This window comes from Thunnus maccoyii, chromosome 15 (genome assembly GCF_910596095.1).
Source record: "Thunnus maccoyii chromosome 15, fThuMac1.1, whole genome shotgun sequence".
NCBI lineage: Eukaryota > Metazoa > Chordata > Actinopteri > Scombriformes > Scombridae > Thunnus > Thunnus maccoyii.
This window is the reverse complement of record NC_056547.1, coordinates 16557361-16576646: the sequence shown is the minus strand read 5'-3', so window position 1 is coordinate 16576646 and position 19286 is coordinate 16557361. Positions and strand designations below refer to the sequence as shown.

The 19286-nt window shown below is 41.6% G+C and overlaps 1 protein-coding gene across 3 annotated transcripts in view; it reads right to left on the bottom strand.

The window, feature by feature from the left end:
- ripor2 (RHO family interacting cell polarization regulator 2) overlaps positions 1 to 19286 on the bottom strand; it is a 65108-nt gene that overhangs the window by 4614 nt on the left and 41208 nt on the right. For all 3 annotated transcript variants that reach the window (XM_042434574.1, XM_042434576.1, XM_042434575.1), the window contains exons 3-20: positions 19070 to 19225; positions 18529 to 18607; positions 17768 to 17791; positions 17217 to 17270; positions 8807 to 8956; positions 8090 to 8153; positions 7700 to 7743; positions 6684 to 6809; positions 6209 to 6357; positions 5467 to 5596; positions 3639 to 4394; positions 3062 to 3246; positions 2584 to 2746; positions 2328 to 2457; positions 2020 to 2181; positions 1736 to 1909; positions 872 to 1074; positions 670 to 753 (exon numbers count right to left, since the gene is read on the bottom strand). In XM_042434574.1, the coding sequence (XP_042290508.1) occupies positions 670 to 753; positions 872 to 1074; positions 1736 to 1909; positions 2020 to 2181; positions 2328 to 2457; positions 2584 to 2746; positions 3062 to 3246; positions 3639 to 4394; positions 5467 to 5596; positions 6209 to 6357; positions 6684 to 6809; positions 7700 to 7743; positions 8090 to 8153; positions 8807 to 8956; positions 17217 to 17270; positions 17768 to 17791; positions 18529 to 18607; positions 19070 to 19225 (2833 nt within the window). The remainder of the gene's footprint in view (positions 1 to 669; positions 754 to 871; positions 1075 to 1735; positions 1910 to 2019; positions 2182 to 2327; positions 2458 to 2583; positions 2747 to 3061; positions 3247 to 3638; positions 4395 to 5466; positions 5597 to 6208; positions 6358 to 6683; positions 6810 to 7699; positions 7744 to 8089; positions 8154 to 8806; positions 8957 to 17216; positions 17271 to 17767; positions 17792 to 18528; positions 18608 to 19069; positions 19226 to 19286) is intronic.

Below are 19286 nucleotides of genomic sequence, written 5' to 3'. Positions count from 1 at the left end.
GAATCAGTGTTTCTTTCAGTCTCATAACATGGCAATAACATGTTAAACAGTTTAGCTGAATTTATAAAATTCTTCATGCTCCACTCACTACTTCTCAGTAATTTCTGATCACTGTAATGACCCCTCCTATCCACACCGACTGTGAAGCTTCCTAAAACGACTACACTGAGGGACAAAATCCACAGTCCCTCGTTCTGTGAAAAAACACATTTTAAAGTTCAGCTGTGGTTAATATGAAGCTCCAGTGGTCCCATTAGCCAAATCGAGTTGGTATTTTTGTGCTGGCAGTGTGAGTTTATTGCTGATGTTGTGTCCTGGGAACAAACCTAATCTACATGCAGCTATGAGGAAGTATCCCTCAGCTGCAGCTTGGCAGAGAAACACTGTCAAGGGAAACAGGCTGGATTTGTGTATCTTAGACTGTTGAACGCCCACATTAGCTTCGGGTGAACTTTAGAATGTATTTTTGCATTGAAATAGGGCTGCGGCTTTGTCCTGCATATTTCACAATAAAGCTAGTGGGTATTTCGTTAAGACAGACTTGGAAAAATTACAAACCACTTCTTTAAACAGTATTGCTTAGAAAGACATTTAGCCTGAAAAAACACAAACAGAGACCTAAAATCAGTACCACATTCTTAGTGTCACATGATGCAAAAGGCCACTGACCTGCAGACAGCTGAGAGCTGAACACGCTGCCCTTTGGCTCTGAACTCCGGCCTCTGACAGCGCCTGGGTGTAGCACTCCACTGCCTGTACACACACAAACATTCAAATGTGGCTTGTGGCATCTGTCAGGAGTATCTGAGATGGTGTTTCTCTACCTCTTTTCTCCTTTTCTCTTAACTCTCCTTTCTTTGACACTACTCACCCTGGTCTTGAAGTGGCTGTGTGATGCTGCAGAGGAGAGGTAGTCAGCTGCTGCCTTGTTGACCTGAGGATCCTCTGCAGTGAGTAGGGAGGCCAGAGCCCTCAGGGTGCTGTTTTTAGGCCACAGGGATGACAGGGGCACCTCCTCCAGCTCTGCTAGACACCGAGAATAATCCCCACTGCACAAGCCCTCTGCAAACACCTCTGAAGATGAGACACAAACACACATGTCCAAGTTTAAACCATGCAGAGGAGTCTTTTCTGCTACCTACCTATCTATCTCTCTAATCATAGAAGGATTTTCTGAGCTGTCAACAATGCAAGGTGACCTTGTTTACAGTGACTGACTGGTGATTAGAGACTTCTTGGAGCTGAAAACCTCTGGATGCATGGGGACATGAATTTGTGGTGGAAATTGATTTTTTGCTCTTTTCTGTAAAAAATAATCAGTAAAAAACAAAAATGATTAGCCTCAACTACTGTATATTGTATAACTTCCTCTCCAATCCATGATTATTATTATTCTTTATTAAACACATGTTGTAATGCAACTATAAGCAATGTGGACCATATTCCCACACTCAGCACTTTCATTCAAACACATGTTCTCTGTTATCACCATCAAAACGTTTGTTAGCTTGCGCAATTGCTCATGTTTGTATACAGTATAACATGTAGGAGAGTTTACACCAACACAGTTCCAGCTGCTCGTATTATCTGCAAACAGTCCTGCTGATCAGTCAGAACTTATGCACAGTACAGTACAAATATCAAATCCAGCTTGATCTTTGTTGTGCATGAAAAAAATATATATCCTCACTTAAACATTGGGGTATTAAGTTATTAAAGGGTGAATCCCGCTCACCCTCCCTGTCCAGGTGCAGCAGGTGTGTCTCCATGTCTTGTACTTCATGTTGTAAGATGTAGCCGTAGAACTGAAACACGGTCAGGACGTCCTGGGAGAGCGCAGAGGCCAGAGGATTGTGTGAAGCTACCAGGTCGCTCCTGTCCACCATCTCGCCCACGACTGTACTGATCACTAGAGAGGGACAAAGAAAAAAGTGTAAACAAGCACCCATAGACTAATACTGAATGTGTAGAAGTGTAACCTTTGGCTTGTTTGCAGGAACAAAATAAATGTGAGCCAACCTGTGTCAGCACTGTGTGGGTTTCTCTCCTGCAGCACTGCTGTGTAGCGCTGGTTCATGTGTTTAAACACTCTGTCCAGTGTGGTGTGGAAAAGCCCTGCAGACCCACTGCACTCTGACCACAGAGTCATCAACTCAGGGCGCTCTGCGAGTCCCGGGAGAACTGAAAAAAAACAACAACCACAAAAAAGAAAGTCAGACGCTAAAAAAACTCAAACCAGAAAGTCCTTTGTGTATGCAGATAAAATGTTGTTTGGTAAAACACATAAGACACCAATGAAACAAAGGTTTTCACTTGTTGGTACGCACCATCAGCAGCAGATGTAATTGCTCCGAGTCTGTCAACGCTGATCTCTGCTAGCTCTTCTAACAGCTGAGTCTGACCTGACAGTTTGAGGAGCAGACTGCGACGCTGCCACACACCCACCCCGCTCAACAACTGCCATTACACAAAGAAACAAAAGCAAATTAGATGTCTGATACACAGAAGTCAAATTTGGGTTTGTGGCTTTGGGTTTGTGACTGACATAAATCATTTTGTAACAGTTATCAAAAGGAGCTCTACCTGTATGAGGTGATTACAGTACTGCAGGTGGATGACGATAGCCACGTCCAGGTTCTCGTTTCCGGTGGTGAGCGGCAGGGGGCTTCCCGCCACGCTGTTGCCCACCCCGGTGTCCTCTGTTAAGGCCTCGCTCAGGTGTCCTCTGGCCTCTGGATGCTGGCCACTGAGAGGCACATAACCAGAGTCACCACCGAGTGGCAGCAGAAACACAGAATGACAAACTACTCTGCTGCCCTGATGCAAGATGATGCAGATTTTCTGTCCAAACCTTCAAGTAGCTGATTTTACATTTAGCACAAGAAAGCAAAACTATACTGCTGTTGTGTCTTACTGTGCTTTTTCATATGTGATACCTTAACAACAAACTTTAATTTTCATTCTTAAAATGTACCATGCATACATTTATAAATTAGAAGGCCATGATACAACGGAAAATGTACTCGGCGTCATTGTCCTCCTCCCTCTGTCCTCCACTTACCCGATCCTCTCTCCGTCTGCATCAAAAAGCGGAGACCTCTGTGGGGGAATGCTGAGGACAGTGTTATCGTCTCCTGTATCCTCATCGTCAAAGTCAGAGGTGTTGAGGAAGTCAAAGCTCTCCAGGGCGCTCTCCACTGTCAGACTGAGGCTGGATGACCGGCTCCTGTGACCCGGGAGACGACACTACAGACAGGAGGAGGTAAAAGTGTGTTAACCCTTAAAAATTGGGTTAACACACATGATCAAAGTAAACCTGCCACAGTTCTTGCCATGATATCTAATCCATGTCTCGTTCTTGCTTTATCTTTTGACATCTGAATCAGGGGTAAACTCTTGGTGAGTATTTCTATGTGATCATCTACCTTCTGTATTACTTTATCAGAGTACAGTAAAAATAAAAAATATAGGTACATAGTATGTGGCAAGGAGGAGGATTTAATGAGTATGTACTGTAACTAGTTAACAATTTGGATGAGGAACACAGTAAAAGGTCGAGTTTATTTAAAAAGTGTCACTCCCTGAAACTACTCAATATAAAATACTTCTTTGTTCATTCAGTGCAGTAAGTAGGTCACCTTCAGTAGGTCCTCCAGGCGCATCACTTCCTGCTCCAGGTCCTGCAGCTCTCTGCAGCGGTGAGTCAGTGACTCCAGCCTCATCAGCAGACTGTGGATGGCCTCCTCCAGGCTGCTCTCCAAGAAGGCCCTGCTTCCCTCTCCTGCCCAGCTCAGGCTTCCTCCACCCTCCATGGAGCTTCCACTCAGTGGCACAATGTCTGAAGAAGTCAGCCTCTTCACAAGCTGCCTCGTCAGGCTGCCTCCCTCCTCTGTGTCCAGCTCCACAGGTTTCAGTTCGTCGGTGTGGTCCAAGAAAACATCCTCTGGGGCCACTGTAGACAGGTGGCCGTCAGAACACAACGACGGAGCAGCCGAGCCACAGTTGGAACCTGAGTTTCGCTGGGACTCTGTGCGCTCCCACTCTGAATCCTCTGCCACCTCCGCTTCGTCACTGGCGAGGCTGGCGCTGGTCCCGCTAGCCCTGCTCCCTCTACTACCCGTCTCCCCATCTTCTTCGTACTCCTCCTCCTCTTCCTCCTCTAAATGCTCCTCTGCGATGGAGTCACCTCTTGTTGGGAGGATTTGTGAAGGTGACGGGTCTATTTCTGGCGGAGTGACGGTGATCTCAGGGTTGGACTGGCCTGTGGAGTGGGAGCTTGGTGCAGGGCTGGGGCTGGGCGTGGAGCCAGAGGTGTCGGAGAAGGTGAAAGAGAGACGCTTGCACTCAGCCACACCGCAGCCGCCATTTTCAAAGACATCATCTGGTAAAGTGGACTGAAAGGGAAGACAGGGGAGTAAACATGTGTGGCAGAAAAGTATGGGAGATTAATCCGGAGATGTAGTTTGAAATGAGTGCATGTAAGACAAAAAAGTACAAGAGAAAGCTCTCTCAAGTGAAGAAAGTAATGGCAACTTATTTAAAAGATCTACTCCAACTCCACTGTTTTCTCTAAAGTATTATGACCAGTTCTTCTCAACCAAGACAGTAAATTAAATCTGAACAGAAACAGATAACAACAACACAGACAGCTTAAAGCATGTCATGCAAATAAACATGCACATAGCCACACATGGCATTTTGCAGCCACAACAACAGAAAGGGACTGAACAAGCCCAAATGTGTCCACAGCAGCAGGAGAGTAAAATCCCCACCATGTCAGTGAGGAAGGGGGCACACAAGAGTCCGGTTAGGAGGGCTGAGGGGCCACAACACACTCACATAGACCTCCAGACTGGATTTGGGCCTTGGCCGGAGTGAGGCCAGGTCGCCAAACGAGCGACTGCGCCTTAGCTTCTCTAGCAGGGTGTCTCGGAGCATGTGCAGGAAGGACAGGCGCTGGCGCTCCACAGGATATGGCCGCCACTTCTTTACACAAATGCACGCAGGCAAATAGGACAAGGTGTTGGGTAATTCGAGTGAAGGCAGGTGAGTGAGATACAAGAAGGAGGGATAAACGTGTAAAGTGGGACAGAGTGTGGGTAAGGGGTTTTAATGCAGAAATGCAAGGGGGGGGATAGCGGGGAAATGGGTGAGGGTTAGTTTATTAGCACTAGCGTTACTCACATACATTACATGCATTAACTAAGAAAACTGCAAGATTTGGGGCCATAATTAAAATGTCCATATAGCAGGGTGCAGGCAAAAGTCAAATTAGTGTGCAGAGACTATGGAGTCAGCTCAATTCTCTCAGTTACAGGTCTGCAAAATATACAGTTCAGTTTCCTCTACTGTAGCTAAGATGTCTATTTACATTGATTTGGGGAAGAAACAGCAGCAGAATGAGATAAAAGCTACTGTCTCCCACCACATCTATCAAGTGAAAGGAGGCTTGTGTGTTGGACTCACAAAGAAGGAGGTGTCCTGGAAGGTGGGGGTCTCCGGCGTGCCCTGGCTGTAGACTGATACTCGTCTCTGGAGTGCTGTGGCTTTGCTCACGTTGCCAGATGACAGAGTCAGGTCCTCGACATCGAAGGGGCTAGAGGAGACAGCAGATCAATCATCTCTGTTTATTTGCTGTGTAAGGGATTTCTTTAATTCGGGGTCATTGCAGGACAGACCTGAGTTGCTTGACATAACTTGTAATGACCATGTTTCCCCACCAGATGGCAGGAAACCATAAGTCATGTAACAGCTATTAAAGGCATTCATTGGCAACAAAACATACAACCAGTGATGGAGATATTTACTGTGCAGGGATCAAAATAGTTATAGACTGTTCCTCACAACCCTGCGACCCAGCAGCGACACCATCAAAGCATTGAAAGTCTTTTAAATATATCAGACTGGAACATGAAGTAATATTTGTCCCTTTTATAAAACCTCACTGAAATGTTATTGAAACTTTACTGGCGTGAGCATGATGTGCAATTGAATGAATCTACAGTATCTGTATCAGTAAAACAATCTACCATACAAATTATGCAATAATAAAACAGCTTTTTACTGCTTGAATATTTTGGCTGGCTTTATTGTTATTATTCTGCTGAAGACAGTACAGTTTCCTACATAAAAATCTACAGTCTAACCAAAAAAAATGCTTGAACAACATAAAAAATGGTGCTTGTTGTATGTATTAAAGGATACTTACTACCACGTGACCTCCAGGTTGAGTTTAATAGTTCCCAGGTCATTGACGTCCACAGCCACCACCTGAGGCATGGCAGTGAACAGCTCCTTGGTCTCGCAGATCACGCTGCCCACCAGCATGTGAGTGGCCAAGCCCTTCAGCTCTGTCACCTGATTGGGCCAAAAACAGGATTTATTTATTTACTACTTGTGTTTGGGAAATGATAGTCAAGTTCTTCACAAGTCAGATGATTGTTGATAAAGTGTTTCGTTGCACCAGCCGTGATTTTGTGTAAACTATCACATTCGACTGCAGATAAGAAGTCAAACAGAGACTTGTGCAGAATCCACTCATCGGTTGGACCTGATAAGCCTATCAGTCCTGGATAACGTGCATGGAAAAACAAACCTGCATATTGTGTTGTACGTCTGCTTTTCAACTTTCACTTTCTTTATTTACTGCTATCTCAGGCACTAAGTTAACTAGTTATCAGTACCTTGATGTTGATAAGGTCAGTGATGAGAGGCATGAAGACCATCTCGTCTCCATCCCAAGTCTGTCTGGAGTTAACTTCAATCCTCCCCTTTAACTTCCACCTCTGGCGACCGTACCGCATGAAGATCTAAAGGCAACAAATGAGAAGGCAGCAGACAGAAAAGAAAGAAATGAGTCATAATCCAGAGAAAGAACAAAGCTTTGATAGCTGCGAGTTAGTACAATAGCAAATTGTTTCAATAATGGAGATGGAAACCTTAAAGTGACAAATGTAATTGTCCAAAATGTTGAACATCTGTATACACGTTCTTTGGTCGTGTCCCAAACTGATGAACTTTTGGAACAAAGTTTTTAATTTTTATAAATAACATTCTGGAGATATCCCTGCAGATGAATCCTAAAAAAACAGTACTGGGAGTAATCCCCCGAGATCATAGACATATTCATAAATATAAATATACTCATACTTAAATATTCTTTTGGTTAAAGCAACAGACATGTATAACTGGACATTGCCTCAGCAAGGATCCACGTTCCACAAGAGAATGGATGAGCAGATTAAAAGGAAAATGGTAAAAGAATTACCTACAAACTAAAGCTGCAGACAAAAACATAAAACAAGGACACCCACTGATCAGAAATAATATCTTATGCCCATGAAATGAACATAAATGTTGTGTTATAATGCAGCTTTCTTATTGATCCATCCTCTCTTATTACTTACTCACTTTTTACTTGTTTGTTTTTCCCTTTCTTATTTTTTTTCCATCGTTTTTTTTTTGGCCCAATTTTTTCTTTTCTGGGGAATTTTCCGTTTGTTTGTTTGTTTGTTTGTTTGCTGTCTCATTTCTGCAATTTGCATTTGTAAGATCATTTTCGGAAACTTCTGTGAGCAAATGGAAAGAAATTAACAAGTCGCTTGCAAAATGTTTACATCGAAACAAAACTCTGTTGAGAAACCTCTCACATGATGATGAGATGTCAGTGTGAGTGTTAAAGGTAGGACAATGAACTTGCCTCATATTGGTCTCCAGGACAGAGCCTGGCAAAGCCGGCCAAACCTGTCAGAGAGAAGAAATGGATCTTTGGAGCTTTTTTTTTTATTCACACAGAACAGGCAGAAGAAACAGGAAACTGACATGATGTGGATAACCACAAGTTCTGCAACCTTAGCTGACTTTCTAATCCAGGGTGACAACACAGTGGTTCAGTTTTCCGCTACAGTAATCATGACTTTTGGCTTTTGATTGACATATTACTTGTAATAGGACAGTGTGGACATGCTCTGAATAATAAGCTGTCAACACATCAACAAAACATTCAAAACAATAAAAGAAGTAACGCCTTCCATTTCAGAGGAATGTATCAATATGTGGATGGGTTTTCTTAGAAGAATTCTTATCTCACCTTTCATTTTGATATGAAACTCCCCGAGCAGGTTCTCCAGTTCGCTCTCAAACGTGCTCATGTTCTGTGAAAGACAAAAGGAAGAAGATAAGACAGATTGCATAAAAGCCCTTTGTCACACAAGACAAGAACAACAATAGCAATCATGTTATCTCTGGAGATTTTGACAATGCCAGTCAACACTAAACAGCAGAGGAGGCAGGATGGCTGGTCTAAGCCCTGAGGACAGATGAGGACAGATGATGACAGGTGTGTGTGTGTGTGTGTGTGTGTGTGTGTGTGTGTGTGTGTGTTACTGGGATTTAAAGGTCATTATGTAAGTATTTGGCTTTACGTGTTCATGTTTACAGTTGAGTATATTGTGGGTGTTGTCAGGTGGGTTCAACTCTTTATGGCATATTGTTTACATGTGTTTATATCTGCAAATGTGTCATTTAACATCTTGAAATGTTTTTGTTCCAATTGTATTTCAGGTGCTTCATGTTTTCACAATAATATCTATTAACTACACTAAAGCCAGCGTCTTCACTATATCATTAGCCATACAGACCATATTAGTCAACAACCATTACTTTACATACTTACAAATAAATGTAGTGCAGTTAAAAAGTACATTATTTTCCTCTGAAACGTAGTGGAATGGAAGTATAAAGTAGTATAAAGTACACTACTTGAGTAAATGTACTTTATGTTGTTGTTGATGCTCTATGTCAGTACCTCAGTGTATTCTTTGTACCGGCGGTTGACCTCTGCGATGCTCTCCTTAGTGCCTTTAGTGGAGGGAGATGAGGAGAAAGCCTGCTTCATCCGGCTGGCACCTTCCCTCAGACGGCTCTGGATGCAGAACGCCTCATAGAGCTCGTCCACCTGAACACACACAAACACAGAGAGGCCCCCCCATCTTTAGTAAGTGCACCAGAAGGACAAGCATGCATTCACACACATGCAAAGTTTCACATTAATTAATGCACAAACACACACACACACACACACACGAGGGGAAACTTCTGCACTAATCAAATGAAGCGAGTCTTTGAAGTTTGAAACCCTCCATACATTACATCAAAACATCCCTGGGCAGGACGCAAACTCCCCCAAAAACTTCAAACTGCCATCTAAATTATTCTAGATGTGTTCACATCTCACTGGGATTCATTCAAGGGTGCCTGACATGGCTTTAGGTTTGAACAGTAACTCAGCACTGATGTTGGGTTTTGAACAACAGCTAAAAATAGGTTTTGTTGACAATGAAACACTGACAAAATATATAAAAAGAAGGTTTAAATGTGACTGAGAGTACATTTTTAGATTCCAGAGAGGAGAAAAGAGGAAGAGGCTGACAAGGTAAAAACAACAAAAGAGGTGATAGGAAAAGAAATTAGAGTAGTATCAAAGCAAAAATTATTCATAGACAGAGAGAAAGACATCAAAAGAGACAAGATAGAGATGAACAGATAAGTAGCAGAGACTCCTAAACTGCCAGAGTGAACAGATACAGCTGGTATGTGTCAGTATGACTGTAGCCTCCAGTGGCAGACGCTACGCCGTCCCAGTCTGAGACCCCAGTGGGACACTCCCAAAGCGGGGGAACAACAGACGGCGTTTAGAGCTCATTTGGAGACGTCTGCCCCGACTTCAGATTGCAGCGCCAGCCTGATCTCATCCAAACCCACAGGGGGAGAGGGAACGACTCCATCGATATCCTGCTTTTCTTACTGTGAGCTGGAATGTGATGTGAAATGATCAGAATAAGACGTGTTGGATGTGTCAGGCACCTGTTTCAAGGATTTTAAGGCTTCCAGATTGTGTTCAAAGCTTTCATAGAGTGTTATTTTCTCCAACTTCAGTGCCTCCTTGATCCAATCTCCAAATGTAGGGGATGAAACATGCTTCCATGTCAGAACAATAAGGTAACTGGGCAACATGGTAGTTAAAGTCAAAACCTTTTGCAATGACCCACACAGATTATTGTCATGGGAACGCCAAAAATCGGGAAGTAATGGTTACATCACAAGCATTTTGCAGCGTTTTTAATACAATACTGAAATAGTTGGGGTCAAGACTATTACATATGTATTCACTTTCCAATCATCAACACTGGAAAACTCTTTATTTTATCATTTCACTCTGTTATTTGGAACTATGTTCAGAAAAGTGCAATAAAAAATATATAGCCATGTTTATATGAAAATGAATAAAAAGGTAACTCCATGGCAGAAGACTTCTGTTTAAAGAGCATCAGAGTTAAAAAGGTGTTAAAATCTGACACTTTCTTTTGTTAGTGTGTTCGTGTTTGTTTTTATCATCTTTTCATCTAACAAAGCGTACTATAGCTTTTTTTTAAAAAGCGTGAGGATGAATCACTATGTTCATGTCAAAAGTGTCAAAATCGGCAGGATCAAACAAAACAGAGTTAAAATTATACTCTACGGAATCAAAGTAAGTGTCCTTGAGAAACAGAGACAAAAATGCACTTCTGCTGAGTCATTTCTCTCACAAAACCCAATCAACTAACAATCCAGATTTTAAGCGTCCTGTCCGTCTAATTTTCTGTCTTCCTGAGTTCACATATGATCGGAGTGACATCCGGGCAAAACAAAACACCTCTGGTGAGACTCATCAAAGGGAAATATTGCAGCTTGCCTGACAAGAGCGCTGAAATATTGATGCTTCGCTTTTTATGGCACTCATTAGGGAGAAGTGGGAGAAAATGGGCCATTCTGGCTCGTGCTGTCCTAGCAGCTTCTCTGAGTGTTTGTTTGTGTGTCTTTATGTCTGAAGCGCACACCGCCGGCATGCTTGTGACTGCAGATGTATAATGGAGAGAGTGTAATGTTTTTGCTGTGGTGGATGGGCACACTCACATGAAGGTTTAATGTATGATAAAAAGTGAAATGCTGCTGTGGTTTGCAGTGGGGTTTTTTCTGTTCAGGATGGGTAATGTCTGTAAAGTTATAATGACTTATCTTGGCTTACATACATACAAAAAGACAACCAGCCCACTTCAGCACTCCCCAACCCCCGACTGGGACCCAGCCCCGTCTGTCTGTCTGTGGTATGTGGTGTATATGGTGCGGCTGCAGCAGCTGAACTGAGCCAGCTATATAACACCCTCCAACCACGACTGTTATTCTCAGCTCTCTGCCTGCTATGGAGCTGGTCCAGAGCCAACAATCGACAGCTTTAAAACAAGTTTGTTTACAACGTAACCAAGGAAAACATGAGCTATGGATATTTTTGAATTTTCACTGGTAAAGAAGAGGAACTTAAACTGTGTCGAAAGAAGTGAACTTTTGCACTGAGTAAGTCGAGCAATACTATGTTATTGTACTCCTGAATGAGTAGGTGACTACAATGAGTTCAATTCATTTGGAGAAAATTGTGCTTTTTGGTAACAAAAACAGGCCTTCACAAACTGGGGCTGATGAATAGCCATCATTCTGCTCAAGCCATCACTAATCATATCATTATCAATTAATTAAGCTAATTTTTCGCCCCCAATTACAATAGCCCCTTGCTGCCTTCAAGGAAATGTCCTTCTGAAGGTCAGCCATCAGCATATTGCGGTGCCTCGGGCTCATTTCACCCCCAGTAAAAGAAGAAACAGGAAAACACAAACAAAGAAAATACAGAAACTGCAACACAGGCATATACATAAAATGTGTATTAAAATACACACATACACACATATTGAGCAGCTAATATGCTTCTTTGCACACACACTTTATGTCAGGGGGCGAGTGATTATAAAACAAGTAAACCAATGTGTGAAGTCCCCTTTTAAAAGCCGCCGAGGACATAAAATGTGACACCAGTGTGCTCATTTAAAGGGCTATTTCAACACAAAAATCAATCCTTGTTTAAAATTCATCCCATAACAAAAAAACACCTGAACCTTTTTTAATTAACTCTTACCAGATGTTAAAGAGATATTAAATGTAAATGTATTCTAAATTACATCCTCTATTGGACTCAGAGTCCCTGTATTAATTACAGCTCAGTGGGATGACAAAACCTGCTCGGCTCAGAGCCCTAGTGAGGGATTATGGGAAAATCTTTATTGGGGAATCAATTATGCCCCGGGTGAGGATAATACAGTGTTCACATTTATGAGGATGAAATATCTCTTTTACATTCGCTGTTGCTGTTTTTTGTATTTTCAAGTCCAGCTGAAGATAATCCTTTAAAAAAATATGAACTAATGATGTTTGTTTGGTGCAGTCAGAGGTAAATGTGGTGTTTTTTTTGATTATCTGGGAGTTTTAAAGGATTGTCTCTCCTGTATATCTGAGTTTAATAGCGGGGAATGTTGAATACAAGCGGAGAATCTTTAGGATATGGCAGGAATCCTCTTAAGATATGGCCATCGGAGGATAATGGTGCACACACACACACATCCACACACACACTTTCTGCCCGGGGGCAAGTGATTATAAGGAGATTAAAACAGGCGGGCCACATCAAACAGCATCAAACACACACGACCCTCTCTGGGGAACTTAGAGTGTCTGTGTATGTGTGTGTGTTAGTGTTAAAATTCAAGGGAGGAGTGGAAGGCAAGAAAAAAATAATCACATGCAAAGTACTTACATTCATTTTGTATTGAATTTAGTACACGGTTAACACACACAGACACACACACACTCCCTCTCTCTCAGGGGAAGAGGAGGCGCCTGGCAGCCACACATCTCACCTTCAATCTCTGTCACTCATCTCTTTAATGATGCCCTGCTGATACTAGAGGCCAACACACACACACACACATATATATGTATATATATATATATATATATACAGCCACTTACACACACCATGGACCCTATCCCATGCAGGACATCATAGGGGTTGTATTGTGCCACCTGCTTCCTCCATGTGTGCCAATTACTGCTCAGACATCTGCAGGCAGCCAGCAGCACGAACAGGAACAAAAGACCCGGCTGATGTGAGTCACAAACACACACACTCGCTCACTAACAACTCGCTGATAGACGATTGTTAAGTCGTCCCTCACGGCAGCTGTCCTGCACAAAGAGCCACGCCTGCGCCTGAGCACAAGCGCCGACAAACAAGTGCACACTTACTGTAGCTCGCAGCTGCTGAAACACTAAACATCCTCTCAGAGTTACAGATTAATTAACTGTGAGGTGTTTTTATCGTCCTGCTTTCTTTTCAGTTTAATTCATACTGTATGTTTTTGTTCACATATATGATGTATGCATGTGTATGATGCTGACATACTCAACTGAATGACAAAATACTCATCTAACATTCATTTTCATATCAGGTACTCCGGGTGTCCTGTGTTATTTTGTCAGAAAAAGTTGGCAAATAAAATCTACTTTTCTTTTTACAATCCATTCATAGGTCAGACTTCAGCCTATTTCCTGTATCCCTCCACTGACGCAGCAACTTTTGTGTCTGAAAAAGCACACACACAAACACACACACACTCTCCAGCTGTTGGTACCAATAGCAAAAATATAAAAGGTGATGATGACTCCTTTGTCATCTTTCTCCTCCTCTCCGTAGGTCTATAAGCAACACCTGCCTATTAAATGTTTTATCCTTCCCTACCTAAACACACACACACCTCTCAAATACAACTGTCTTTTCTAATTCATAGATAAACCTTTTTAATAGGTTACTTCTTATTGTTTACAAATAGTGAAAGTTTTGGTTCAGGTGTGGTTTAACAAAACACAGCTGACACTGAAACTTAACTTCACATGATGTATTTCATTGTGTTCACTGACTAAATAAGAGGAAATTCAGACTGACAGTTCAGCAACACTCAGATAGTGTCCTCACAGATTTCATGTGCTGCTGAAAGCTGAAAGTGGGTGATGACAGACTGGTTACCTCACATATTGATAACCTCTAATTAAAAAAATAAATAAATAAAAATCTGTATATTGTTGTCGGGGCTGTGAAGAGAGATGAGGGGAAAATGTAGCACAGATTGCCCCAAATTCAAGGTAATTACCACAAAAACAGCCTATGATAGATTGTAAAATTATGTAATAATTATTCAGATTTTTTTGGCTAATAATATAGTTTCCTCACAACCCAAAGCCAAATGTTCCAAGGCTTGGTGCCAGTCTGCAGCCCAGATGTTGGGAACCTCACCTCTAGTCTGTCTGAAGGTAATTGATAGACCTGACAGCTGTGTGGGAATTGATAATTGGATAAACACACAAAACTCTGTCAGAGTCTCATTAACAGACAGATCATCACAGCAGCACCAGTTCAGGCATCAGTTATACTGTAACTTCACCACTCTCTATATCTTTATATGAGGATGAGGCCAGTTCTTTGTGTGCGTGTGTTTTAATTCCCTGACCTCAATGCTTTTGTGGTTGGCTGATTCTCTTAGCTGAACACTCAATTGATCTCACTCGATAGCTATCTGCTGATGCTGAGGTTTGGAAATGGACCTGTCTAGTGTGTCTGTGTGTATGTGTGTGTGTACATGTGTGTGTAAAGTCAATAGTTTACGAGGCAGGCAGAGGGCTTCCAGGGCTGATAGTTAACTTGGCATTGATGGCACTGACATGAGTTTTATTCATGATTGCAATTTGCCTAAAATTCAAATCATAAATTACAAAAGTTATTCCAAACTTTCACAGTTCCTATAAAATCTGCACAATGATAATTCGTTGTTGTAATGTTGCATGCAACATTTTCAGAGAACATTTTCATTTTCCTCTGTAGAAAAAAGCCAGAACATTTACTACACAACATGCCTACTTCCTGCAGTCAAATAATACTGTTTGATGCAGAAACTCTGATGGAAAAACTAGTTTATAAAACCAACAGATTCAAATAATGACAAAGAATTACTGAGTCAAGTTTTTAACACAAAGCCTTTAGAATTTATTGAAACTATTTGATCTCCAGCCAACAGACTACACAAAGTCAATTCAATGAAAAGAAGAGGATTTATTAAAAAGGGCACTGGTCTATATTTGTAACGAAAGACCACAGAGAGAGAGAGAGAGAGCTAGATTTAACTTTCTCTTTGCTTTTACTTTTGTGGCTTTTTTTTTACCTGCCTGACTAGATAAATCAGTCACTCCCTCACTGTTTCAAATATTTACAAGTGTGTTCAAATCTATTTTTATACAGAGCTGGGAAGAACAGAGGACAAGAGGCTTGTCTGCTTCAGAATGATGGTGGATGTTAAGGAGAAAGGCTTTGAGTGTGTGTTTGTTTTAAACTCAGAGGACAGAATCTGCCTGTGTTTTTTGGGGGTTTTTTTGTTATTAAAGTCAAAGTGGAGCACGAATGCAGATACATTCCCTGAGTTCCTCAAAAAACCAAATGTCTCTCATCAGACATTTTTTTCTCCATTTCTTCTCATCTTCTTGTGTTTAAGGACTATGTCAATGGCTCCCCACTATGGCCTGACCTAGATTCACTGTCGTCTTCAACCCTTCAGAAACACTTCTCAGGCGCAAATCTGTCTGCTTGTCTTCTGTCGTATTGTTACGTACATGTGTGGACGTCTGAAGGTGAGATTTTATTGTCCGTCTGGGTGTATAGGAACATAAAGGGTTAACGTCACCCAGTAGATGGCTCCTCTGAGCTCCTCAGGACTTCAAAGGCTCCGTCTCCGGGTAACCATGGTTACCTTTGGAACGGCGCTGTTGTTTGGGCGTGTGTGTTCTGATTGCCTGCTGTCACGTCTGATTTGATGCACAGCGAGGGAGACCATTACAGGACTACAAAAGGGGACGTGGAAGAGAAGTCACAGAACCTCGCAACCATGCAGGGGGGATTAATGTCCCCACCTGGCCACCTGGGAGGAGACTACAAAGGAGGATGGAGGAGGAAAAAAAAGTTACCCTACCTGGCAACCTTGGTAGGGAAGTTTTTGCCTAAATCATCAAACAGTTGGAACCGTTCCTAATATGTCAACACATGAACCAGAAACGAGCTGGAAAAAATCTGGCTGCAAAAATCCTGTCAAACCAACTTAAAACAAGTCAGTGGAGCGTAGCGTAAAACTGCAACCTTACTGAATAACTCAACATGAAACCAGAAACTTCTAAAGACCCGAAAAGGCAAATTATCACCCCTATTTTGTCAGAATGATCAAATTTCCAGGTCTATATTTATATTCTGGGGCTCTATTGGCATATATTTACAGTTTTAAAAAACCCTTATTTATCTTATACTGTCTCTTTATGCAGTCCCTCAGTTCAGCCTCTGTCTCAAACAGGCTGTTGTAGCTCCTGTCTCCTTAAGACCCCTCCTGATGAGCACACTCTGTTCTGATTGGCCAGCTTCAGGAAGCTGCCCATCGGCAGCCCTCTGGCAGCTCGGGACACTACATAAACAAACAGTAGCAGGATTTCACTTCTCTTTTTTGTTCTTTACTCGAAATGGAAACAGGAAATATTGCAAAATATGCTTAGCAACAAAGATCACAGAACGGACATTTGTGTGCAAACAATCTGATGTCATCATGAGGAGGAAGTAGAGGTAACATTGCAAACTGAAACCTGGGCTTTTGATTTTCAGGGAGCATTTTTACATACACTTGTTATGACATCATAACTATAAAAATAACAAAAATCCCAAGAGGCATGATATGTCCCCTTTAAATGAATAGTTTCACATTTTGGGAAACCTCTTTTTTTTTTTTTCTTTGGATTTTGTATAGATGAAACAAACGAGATATCAACTGTTAATTAGTGAGCTTTAGTGGTGCTGGTAGGTGGATTTTGTTAGCTTTGGACAGAGCCAGGCTCACTGTTAGCCTCTGTTCCAGTCTTTGTGCTAAACTAAGCTAAGCTAACCGTCTGCTGGTTAGGCATGAATGTGGGAGCAATTTTCTCAGCTAACTCTCAGCAAGAAAACAAATAAGCGTATTTCCCAAAATGAAAGAGGGAGGAATATGTGGCAGCATTGTGGCTTCTGAGTGACTGTGTGGATGTCAGAGATGTAAAGAAGCTAAAGGGAAAGAAGAATTATTGAGAAGTATTGAAAGCTTCAACAGCAATTAGTGACTGCTTTTTCAAGGTGCAGTACAAACATGCAGAAAAGATGATGAGATGATGAAGACTCAGAACAAAACGCTCACACAATTTATCCAGTATTGACATTGACAAAAAAAAGTTCTTACCTTGCTCATGTGAAACTCCAGACGTCTCATGTATCTCTCAATGGTTTTGATTTGCTGCAGACAGACAGGCACAACAATTAACCGGAGCTCATGAGAACATGGCTACACATAGTTGATAGCTATAAACATAATCAATAATCAATAATTATGTCCATACTACAGGATATAATGAGGTACAGTTTGCAAGATGGAGCTTACATGACAAAAAAAAGTGACATTTGGGATTGTTAAATGTATGTCATTAGATTGGCAGAATGTCCAATTATATCATATGTGTTTCTTATATGCAAATATGCTTTTCATGATATGGACGTGCTTCATTCCTTCTTTGCAGCCTCTCACAGTTAGTCCCTCTCAAGCTGCCTCTCTTCCTCTCGATTCACCCACTGTCTCCCTCTTTCATCATTTCTCTACCTGCATTATTCTTCAAATCCTGTATTTTTTTTTTTTCCTTCCTCCCCTTCAACTCTTTCCTACATCAAAAGATTCCCGTAAACGCGCACCAAACTTGGAGCGGTTGTTACAGTGGACCCACCCCTCCATCAACTCACCTTGTCAAGATCGTACAGAACTCCCTGGAGAGAAAAACACACACACACACACACACATTCATACAGTTACTACAGGAGTACAGCATAGTTGGGTGTGTTTAAGCAAAGCAGACTGCAGTTGTCTGGCATCAAAAAAAAAGAATCCCATGAGTGTACAGTATGTGTGTGAGACTGAAATATTATTGTTGTACGTGATATAATCATGATGTAATCTAAATAACAATAAAACAGAGCCGAGATCTGAAAAGTGATACTGGCTGCCAAAACTTTTGCTCTTACTGCTTCCATACACAGATATTCATGAGAAATAAACTATATACATGATGGGATGAATTATTATGTTATGAATTGTTTGCATTTGTACATTCACACTTTGAGCTCTTGGAGACAAAAGCAAGCTAACACTTTCTGTGGCTCTTGAGATGAGAGCGTCATATCGGACATTAATTAGTTTCTGACTTCTAAACAGCATTCAATTCAACATCCAAGTTGTAATTATGACTGGGAAATAGGATTTTCCTGAAAGCTCCAACATAGATCTGACTTAGGCGTTTAATAATAATGAAGTACCTAAAAACCAAACCAAACCTCAGCAGAAATCCATCATTCAAGGTAATTAAACCCAATTTAGTGGATATATTTTTATATTGACAATGCACAGTATTTTTTAAACCCTCACATGGAAATTGTTTCTACCATCCTATCTGTCGGACGTGAATGCAGCATAAACTGTAGCTGGAATGTAAATAGTAGTTTCTCACCAGGCGAGAGTTCCTCTTCATGTCCTTCATCAGAGACATGAGTTTGTCCAGTTCTGTTTGATGAACTTCTAGATACTCACTACAGGAAAAAAAAAAAAAAAAAAAAAAACATGTGGATAAGACGCAACTTTAATGACCGATGTGAGAGAAATTAGAACATTGCTGTGGCAAAAGCAATAGCAGGCAGGAATGCAAACATACTCTAGATTATGTATAATATAAATAATATGAATGTATATACTGTATAACAGTATTTGACAGCAATATAAACACATTAGCATATAAATATTTGTGGATTCATATAAATATATGTGTCCACAACCCCAAACAGGGTGGAAATATAGACAAATTAAAGATAAGAACAAGTCACTAACATTTATGTACTGAAACTGTACACACACGTCTCACTCACTTAAAAAGAAAAGAAGTTACTCTGCAACGTTCAGCGAGTTTATATATCGCAGAGGAAAATATTTTTATACTTGACGGAGTGAAGTGTGTGTACACAGTGTAGGTGTACATCAGTGTAAGTGTTACTCACTCCAGGCCTTGTTTGAGTGCAGTGTAAACCTCCTCCAATCTTTTAGGCTGCGGCTCTCTGGAGCTGCTGCCTCCCTTGTGACCCGACAGGTGGGGCTTCTTGGGCTTGGACTGAGGCTTCTTCTGCACCGCCGTGTTCCCCATGAAAGAGTTACACCTACACACACACACACACACACACACACACACACACACATATTGGTGAGTCCACCAAGAGC